Genomic DNA, 9,734 nt, shown 5'->3' on the forward strand with positions numbered 1-9,734 from the left:
AGTAGTTTTTATAACTTAAATAACCCATTTATATTAATCTATTATCTGTCACATGTCATTACCTCTCTTCCATCTTGCACCTCTTGTTTACTCTCTCTGTCCCCGGAAGTCCTGCCTAATATCTTCTTGCCTAGCTATTGGCCATTTAGCTCTTTATTAAACCAGTCAGAAGATGCCTTGGAAAATACACGTCTTTGTAGTGTAAACAAATATTCTGCAACACAGGCAGGTGGATTTCTGTGACTTTGAGGGTAGCCTGGTCTACATAGATAATTCCAGGCCAGTTAGTACTATAGCAAGACGCTGTCTCAAAGGATGGAAGGAAAAAAGGAAGGTACATTATACAGTAGAAAATCATCACAAAGCCCATTGTTTTGTAGACTTACATATTCTAATAATTTTTAAATGCAGCTTATTTCTGAATATTTTACACTTAGAATTTTCTTCCTAAGGTTGACTGTGAATAAGTAAAATGTGAAACTGCAAAACAATCCGAATAAAACTAGGGAAAAGATTTGTGTTTTGGTTTTGTTAAGACAGGATCTCACTTTAATCCTTGCTGGCCTAGAACTTACAAAGATCCTTCTTCTCCCTCCCATACCTGGCCTGGGCAAAAGACTTGGGTAAAACTTTGTTTCTTGTATTCTCTGGATATTTATTCGCTGCCAGATGAGGATCTCCTGCTCTGTAGGCCAGCCCTTTGCTCTGGTGACAGTTCCTTTCGTGTATTGGAAGGAATCTTTTAGTTTTATGGAATCCCATTTATTTAATTCTTATTTTCTGAACTACTGGAGACCATTCAGAAGATCCTTATCTGTGCCTATAGCCAGGTTATATAAAAGTCAAAAAATTAAATACTATACACTAGAGGCTGAAGAGATAGCTCATAGGTTAAGAGCACTTCCTGGTTTTGCAGATGACAGGGTGGTTCTCAGCACTGACATGATGGCTCACAACTGTCTGTAACTCTAGTTCTAGGGGTTCCAAACACTCTTCTGGCTTCCTAGTGCTCCTTATGTATACATCATACACATACATTCATGCAGGTATAGACAGGTACACATAGAAGTAACAAATTTAAAACACACTGAAGTAGTAACCCAACCAGTAAACAGACCAGTGAGTTAAACATTTCTGTTTAATATTCTTAGCCGTCAGAAAGAGTATTTCAAAACCACACTGAGATTGCATTTTACCCTAAGTTATCATTAAGAAAATAAAAGATGTAGAGGTTAGGAGAAGAGGGAAAACCTTTATATACTATCTGTGTGAATATGAATTAGTCCACATGCTGTGGAAATCATTATTGAGAGCCCTCAAAGAACTAAAACTTAGACTACATATCACCCTGCTATACTATGCCTGGGCAGTATACTTTAAGGCATCAGAGTTAGCATTGGGCAGAGATACCTGCAGTGATGGGTATCTTGTTTAGACTATCAGTATTCACGTTAGCCAGGTTGTGATACTGGCTTAAGTGTCCATCAGTGCATGACTGGATAAGGAAAATGTGGTATAAGTAAATGCTATAAGTGTACAAAAATGTCATTGTGAAAACATTGTTTTACATAGTATTTTCACCTACTTAAATTCAATATATTCATAAAAGTATAAGACACAATATAGAACTTTCTTCCTTTCTTTTTCTTTATTTTTATTGAGACAGGGTTTGTGTAGTGCTTGCTGTCCTGGAACTCACAAAGATCCGCTTGCCTCTGCCTCCCAAGTTCTGGGATTAAAAGCATGTGCCACTGTCTTCTTTGGGACTATTTTCAAAGAGGAAGGTAAACTAGGATGAAGACAGGGATGGAAGATGTGAATCTGGTGAAATACGAAATACAAAGCATTATTCTGTCTAACCAATATACTAACTTAAAAATTGTTTTGGCATTGTCCATATAATGATTAATTATTAGACTCATATTAATTTATAGAATTTAGTGAACCTGGTCCTTAAAATAGGTATAGTCCAGTATATAAACTATAGTAAACTTATGCGTGCATTCTCATCCCTACCTATGAAGTTTATTTAATACTGTCCTCTCTCATTTAAGCTATGAAGATGGACATCCCTCACAGTCTGAATCAGACATCCTTCAGAGACAGACATTTGCAGCCTCTCATCAGCTTCCTGGTTACGCTCCCACGCCTCAAGCAACTGGTAATAGTTCTTTTGTTAAGTTTATGACTGGTTATACTGAGTGGATAAGAACACTCAGCTTTCACATTTTGGTCTATAAACATAATATATAAGACATCTCTTCCATGGAAATGTTATAAAATGGAAATGAGATAATGTTTGGCATTAATGATAATAAACGGACACATTTTTCTTGCTAGCACCTTTGGAAGTTTAATATATACCTAACCAGAGTCACACATAGTGGCGCCCACCTTGAATCCCAGCACTTGGGAGGCAGAGGCAGGTGGATCTTTGTGAGTTCAAGGCCAGTCTGGTCTGTATGAGTTCCAGTTCAGGTAAGCCACATAGTGAAGTGCTGTCTCAAAAAACCAAACAAAACAAAAATACACACAGACACACAGAGGGAGAGAGAAACCTATAGGAATTGTAAAGAAGAAAGAATGCCATCTTGAAATGTGAGTCTCTTGCTTGACATTTCCTATTTATGGTCTATTTTTCATAACAATTATGTGTCTTTTGTTGATGGGCAGTTCAAGAGAAGTCAGTACTTAAAGTTCAAAAAAAAAAAAAGTTCAAAGAGATTTCTTCAGTGAATATAATTTGGTTTAAGAAAAAAAGAAAAAGAAAACTTTACGGTGTTAATAACATCTCTGTTCCTTTTTATTTATTTGTTAGGTGTAGTCAATTTAGGGTTTTAATTTTAAAGATTTGTACATTTTACTTCATTATTTCGTTGAGGAATTTGGAATAAATTAACTGTCAGAGGGTTACATACACTTTTACTAGCTTTTATTTTCATATGGCATTTATCCAGTTTCCCATGTGTAAACTTACTTTTTTAATTGTTATAGATATGAATTGCTGTTTATTTTAGGAATATGATTTTGCTTTAAGAAAGCAGGCTAAACGTCAGGCTTGCCTTCAACCCCAGTACTCAAGAAGCAGTTCTCTTTGCGTTAGAGGCCAGCTTGGTCAGCAGAGTGAGTTCCAGGACAGATAGGGCTACACAGAGAAGCCCTGTCTTGAAAAAAAAAAGCAAAACAAACAAAAACAAAAAAGAAAGCAAACTAATTTTAAATGTGATTTTATTTTATTTTTTAAATTGATATTTATTGAGCTCTACATTTTTCTCTGCTCCCCTCCCTGTCTTTCCCCTCCTCCTTTCAATCCTCCCACAACGTCCCCATGGTCCCATAAATGTAATTTTAAAAGTTTATATACAGATCCAATTTTTAAGGCTTTTTATTAACCCATAGATATCTTGATGGGATAAAAGTTGTCTTTCACTACTCTGTCAATATTTATTTAAATGCCTGTGTATAATTACCTAAGGATTTTTGTATGTTTTCTTCATAGGCATGCATTCCTCAGCAGCAACTGAGCTGTTTGTTACAGGACCCTTGCCAACCTCTGGAACACTTCCACCACCTGTGCTATCCGCTTATCAGCATCCTGCGACTTTTAGCAATAGAAACTTTGCGACCACCTCACCTTTGGTGCTTCAGGATTCATCTTTTAACACTACATCAAATGGAATTTTAAACCCTCATGATCCTTTGCTACAAATTAAGACTTCCCAGGGAACTGTTCCAACCGCTTTGGCATTTGAGCGCCTGGGCAGTTCTGCATTAAGTAATAGCATACCACCTCAGTCTTCAACATATCGCTCAGCTCAAGAGTCAGCACCACATCTCTTACAACCTCAATTTAGTTTGTTGCCTTCAACACTTGGGGGAGCCCAGCAAACCCCTCAAGGCTACAGTTCAACTCTTTTTACTAGTTCTGCTGCTTCCATTGAAAGAGCCCTTCTTCGAGAATGTAGTGTTATTAAACACCACCAGCGGCCTTCAGATACCCAGTCTATTCAGGCACAACTGACTGGTTCACAGCTTCCCTTACATAGTTATCTATCAAGTGCAAGTATTGGTAATTTTCAGGAAACATCCAGGCAGTCATCTTTATCCTGTAGCTCAATTCGAGATTCTACTCAGGTGAGCAATGGAGCATTGCAACAGAAGAGCCCTCAGGTCTCAGCACATGCTCAGTCTTACTCATCTGTAATCCCATCATCAGGGTATCTTCCTTCTGTTACAAAAGTAGACGCCTGTTCTACAAAACAACCACTAACATCAAGTGTGATTCCTCCTGTACAAACACTAAACTATTCTAAACCTTTACATAACCAGAGTTCTGTAATATCAGGTCAAGCACAAATTTATTCTACAGCACAACTACCTAGTCTTTTATCAGTCAGTCAGTCCCAAAATTATGGTTTAGTACAGCCACATAATGTGCCATCTATTGTTCATTCACAGGTTTATAGGTCCAGCAGGGTTGAGAAATTGCCATCCTTATACAAAACATTGGCCTTTTCTGGGTCATCTCAGCCTGTAACCTCTGAAAATCAGACACTTAGTTATTCATCCAATCAGCAAGAAGTATTATCTTTGGTTACAAATGAGAATTACCCTGCTCAAACAAGAGACCTGGCATCAGTCAGTCAGCCTCAAAATTATTCATCTGGTCACTCTCAGGGTTTATCACCAGTTAGCCAAACACAGGTCAGTTATTCATCTCAATCACAAGTTTTATCAGTTGTTAGCCCTTCAGAAAGTTATGCGTCAGTACAGTCTCTGACATTAACAGCCCCTTCTCTTTCTTATTCTAATGCTTCCCGGGGTCAGAGCTTGCCAGATTCTAGCCCAACACCAAATTATATTTCTATGCATTCATCCCCAAACACTCATACCCAAGGATCTTCACCGCCTCAGCCCCAAAAGTTTTTGCCTGCTGTGCAGTCATCTTTTGCATCCTCTACTCGTGGTCAGGCAATGCAGAATAGCATACCTTCCCCTGACTCAAAGACTTATGCTGAGAGAAAACTTGACTCAAATGTATATACATCTTCAGAGCAAAATGATGATTTTCCAATGCAAAAGTTACAGGCATTGCAGTCACAGGCATCTCTTGAGTCATCAAGCCAAAGGCTGCCTGATGGAGACGTGAATGCTCAAGAGTCAGTTTATAAGACGTCCAAGTCAGATGACCAATATTCTCAGAGTATAACCAGAAACAACTCCCACCTTGAAGACCAAGTTGTTGGAGTTGCTCTCCAGGGTTCAAAACAAGAAGAAAACATGGTTGGTTCAGTGACACAACTTAACCATCAAAGTGGCCAGCCCAATAATGCAGTAAACACTGATCTTAAGAAGGCAACGAATTTAATGCCAGCGCCACAGATAAGGTTGAATACAAAAGACCTCAACCAGCAGCATTCTCTCATACATAAGATGCATGAAGCCAAGGTTCAGGAACAGCATGATCAGATAATTAGTGCCTCATCTCAGATACAGATTTCAAATCATGCTTTGGGGCATAGTCATCAGACTCTTCCTAATACACCAGTCCTTTTAGATTCTGCCTGTGACTTACAGATTCTTCAGCAGGCTGGGATTCTACAGGCAAGCCTAGGACAAGCAAAGGCATCTTTACAAGTACAGCGTGTTCAGAGCCCCCAACAGGTAGTCCACTCTTTTCTTCAGATGGATGGTCACATCATTCAGAGCAATGGTGAGCATCCACAGCAGCAGCTCCATCCTCAAAATTCTGAGATTATGAAACTAGACCTCCCTGAACCTTCAAAACCTTTGCAGCAGCTAACAACGAAGGGCCCTTTCAGTGAAGCCAATCAACATGATTCAAAGAATCAGTTTGTTTCTCTTGGATCAATGTGCTTCCCAGAGGCAATGCTTCTCAGTGATGAAAGGAATATTTTATCAAATGTAGATGACATCTTGGCAGCTACAGCAGCGGCTTGTGGGGTTACACCTTCTGACTTTTCCAAGTCCACTTCAAATGAAACCATGCAGGCTGTTGAAGGTGGTGATTCTAAATCTCATTTTCAGCAGTCATTAGATGTCAGGCATGTGAATTCAGATTTTAACTCCATAACAGCTACAGTAGGAAAGCCACAGAATATTAATGACATTCCCCTAAGCGGAAGTCAGGTTACTGTAAACCTTTCATCAGTACCCACCCTTCAGTCAAAAACAGTCCTTGATCAACAGCACATGGAGACACCTAGTCAAAATACACCCACAAAAGCATCTTCAGCCATGGTTGGACCAGGTCATGAAGTGCAGGAGCAAAGTGCTGACTCATTTAAGAAACAGCTGGCTATGAATCATGAATCGAAAGAGGATAGTGAAATTGCTGTTGAAAGTGCATTGAGTAATAACAGAAATCAAGAGTTTGTTTCTGCTAGCCAGAGCATAAGTGGAGAGAGTGTAGCATCAGAGAGCGACTTTACCCTAGTAGCTGACGACAGCAGTATGTCAGTGAACCATCGAAGGAGCACACTTGCACTGCTTGCCATGGCCCAGCCTGGGGATGCAGCTAGTGGCAAGACTGAAGATGAAAAGCAAGATGTAGCATACTTGAACCTTCCAAAGAAAAAAACTAAAGGAAAAGGACAAGGTAAAGAGGAAGAGGACAGTAGTCAGAAGCCACCGAAAAAGTCTGCTCAAAGCAAGCGCCAGAACCCCAGGGGTGCAGACATGTATTTACCATACGCTCCCTCTTCCTCAGAAAACTGTGATGAAGGTTACCAGCATCAAGAAAAAATGAGGCAGAAGATCAAAGAAGTAGAGGAAAAGCAGCCAGAAGTCAAAACAGGATTTATTGCTTCTTTCTTAGACTTCCTGAAGTGTGGGCCCAAACAACAGTTTTCCACCCTTGCTGTTCGAATGCCTAGTAGGACCAGACGATCAGGAACCCAAGTTACTCATCCTTTCTGTGCCCCACCACTTGCAAAGATGTCACCTGCAACACCTGTGCCATTAGCATTTGAGACTGGAGGGATCAGTCCATCAGAGAAAGTTGACAGTGAACTTAAAAATTTAGAACCTTTATCTTCCTTTTCTTCTGATGAGGAAGATCCTGGCACGTGTGGCCATGATATCTATAAGAAAATCTCTGCGTTGGATACTACTTCTGATAAAACAAAGAAAACAGGTAAAGTGTTAATTCATGCTGTGACATCCTGCCATTAGTCTTTTAGCTATGGCATACATTTAAAAACCTCTCTAGTGTTTTAAGCACCTTGCAAATATCTGTTAGGGACAAGAAGATGTCTTGGGGCTTTGCTTTTTGATATTTCCTTACATGCAGGAGTTTGGTTATACCACAAATAATCACCTAACACAGTCTGCTGTCTGCAGTTCTCCAAGTGTATAGATATCTTAAGGCAGTTTTGGAATTGGAAACGTTGTATTATAGGTCCACTTGTATAAGTCTGGCATATTTTCTTAATCCAGTTTTACCCAAAGGTTAGCATTTTAATATTAGGTGTGGTTTTGTGCAAAATGCATATTAATCTGTTCAAGAGAGAACTTCAGGATTCTGCGCTGGCTTCTCACTATCTTGGGATAGATACCTCACTTTTTCCTTCAATTAACATAAAAAAGGCTTTGAGAAGCAGTATCTTGAATAAATAGTTAATAGGTGAGTACAGTAAGTTCTTTTTTTTTTTTTTTAAATAGGGTCTCATTGTATAAACTAAGCTGACCTTGAACTCAGTGCTGAGATTAAAGGCAAGCCCCACCAGTTCAGCCACAGTTTACTATTTAAGGAACAGATTTAGGAAAAATACTACAGCGATTTACATAGCCAATACCTCTATGCCAGGAAAAGGGTTAGGAGATGTGCACACAGAAAGGGCTGCAGAGATGGCTCCACAGTTGAGAACACATCATGCTTTCTCAGGGGAGCTAAGTTTGATTTCTTTAGTACCCATGTTCGGCGTATCACAGCCACATATAACTTCAGCTCTAGGGGGCTGTCTGATGCTTCCGGCTTCTTTGGGCACCTGCACCCTTGTACCTAGTTATAGACATGCACGTCATTAAAAATAAGTAAACAGAAAGAGAGATGCACACCTGATATAACTAAGGGTAAGTGAACTACTCCCACGTGACTAGTGACAAGGCCAGCCTGTGAACCTTGGTTTCAATGATTTTACAGCCTGTAATCTTGCTAAGCTCTTGTATAAATAGGAGTTTTAAGACTAACTATTTTGCAATATACTTCTTATCTGTATTTGAGGCTATCTTCACTAAGGTGATTTGAAACAACTGATATCCTAGATAGTTAACATAAATGTCTGATACTAAATATGTCTAAAGGATTCTTACTTGGAGTCTCGTGTGACTTTATTTATTTATTTATTTATTTATTTATTATGTATATAATATTCTGTCTGCATGTATGTCTGCAGGCCAGAAGAGGGCACCAGACCTCATTACAGATGGTTGTGAACCACCATGTGGTTGCTGGGAATTGAACTCAGGACCTTTGGAAGAGCAGGCAATGCTCTTAACCGCTGAGCCATTTCTCCAGCCCCTCATGAGACTTTCTTAAAAAACAAAAAAAAAACCTTGTACAGTGCTGCAACCCTTTAATCTCAGCACTCAGGAGGCGGAGGCAGAAAAAATTCTGTGAATTCAAGGTCAGCCTGTTTTACCTGAGAGTTCCTGGATAGCCAGTGCTGCTTAGTGTGAGACCCTATCTCAAAAACAAACAAACAAACAAACTTGCCCGGTAGTGGTGGCACATACCCTAAATCCCAGTACTCGGAAGACGGGCATGTGGATCTCTGAAAGTTTGAGACAAGCCTGGTCTACGGAGCAAGAGCCAAGACAGCTAGGGCTATATAGAGAAACCATGTCTCAGGACAGAAAAAAGAAAGAAAAGGGGGAAAAAAAATCTTTTGAGACAAGTTCTCACTGTGAAGACCAGACTGGCCTCATACTCACAGGTATCCACTTGGCTGTACCTGCTGAGTGCTGGGATCAAAGATACAGACCACCACATCCTTCAGAATTTTATGAATTCTGTAAGTGACTTGGTAAATAATCCGTGAATACAATGAAAAGGCAAATATTACTTGGTATTATTACTCAAATATATCTTCTAAAAAATTTCTGAAGAAGCCAGGGATAGTGGCGCACGCCTTCAATAGCAGAACTCGGGAGGCAGAGGGAGGTGAAACTCGGAATTTGAGGTCAGCCTGATCTACATAATGAATTTCAGGAAAGCCAGAACTATATATAGTGAGACGCGCACACACCCTTGGAAAAATAACATAAAATTTCAAAAGAAAGAAATGTATATTCTTTCTTCAAGGAAAACATTCTACCTAGAATTTGTTGTGGAGAAAGGTGCAGATAAGGTGGATCAGTGGGTAAAGGCAGTTAACAGGAAGTCAACAGTTTGGGTTTGATCCTAGACACAATGTAAAGGTGGAGAAAGAACTAACTCCTCCAAACAAGCTTTGTAGCACACATGCACACACACAGACCACATACAATAAACAAATGAAAAAATATAGATGCTTCAGGAATTATGAAACAGACATATCAAAATATTTATGATTTTTGATGTTGGGTTATATACTTATAAGATGGCATATTCTCTTTTTATTTACATGCTAGGCAAGTAATTTACCACTAAACTAGGGTCCTCAGTGGTAATTTACTTGTTATGCTTTGAATTTTTGTGATTAGGTGCATGGTTTGCTTTTTTTTTTTTTTTT

At 39.3% G+C, this 9,734-nt stretch overlaps 1 protein-coding gene across 2 annotated transcripts in view; it reads left to right on the forward strand.

The window, feature by feature from the left end:
* Qser1 (glutamine and serine rich 1) overlaps positions 1-9,734 on the forward strand; it is a 68,004-nt gene that overhangs the window by 25,587 nt on the left and 32,683 nt on the right. For both annotated transcript variants that reach the window (XR_003378438.1, XM_005364064.3), the window contains exons 2-3: positions 2,055-2,161; positions 3,500-7,156. Coding sequence is in view for 1 of the 2 variants with exons in the window: in XM_005364064.3 (XP_005364121.1) it covers positions 3,502-7,156 (3,655 nt within the window). In the remaining variant the exon portion in view is untranslated. The remainder of the gene's footprint in view (positions 1-2,054; positions 2,162-3,499; positions 7,157-9,734) is intronic.

Source organism: Microtus ochrogaster (genome assembly GCF_000317375.1).
Source record: "Microtus ochrogaster isolate Prairie Vole_2 chromosome 14 unlocalized genomic scaffold, MicOch1.0 chr14_random_1, whole genome shotgun sequence".
Lineage (NCBI taxonomy): Eukaryota > Metazoa > Chordata > Mammalia > Rodentia > Cricetidae > Microtus > Microtus ochrogaster.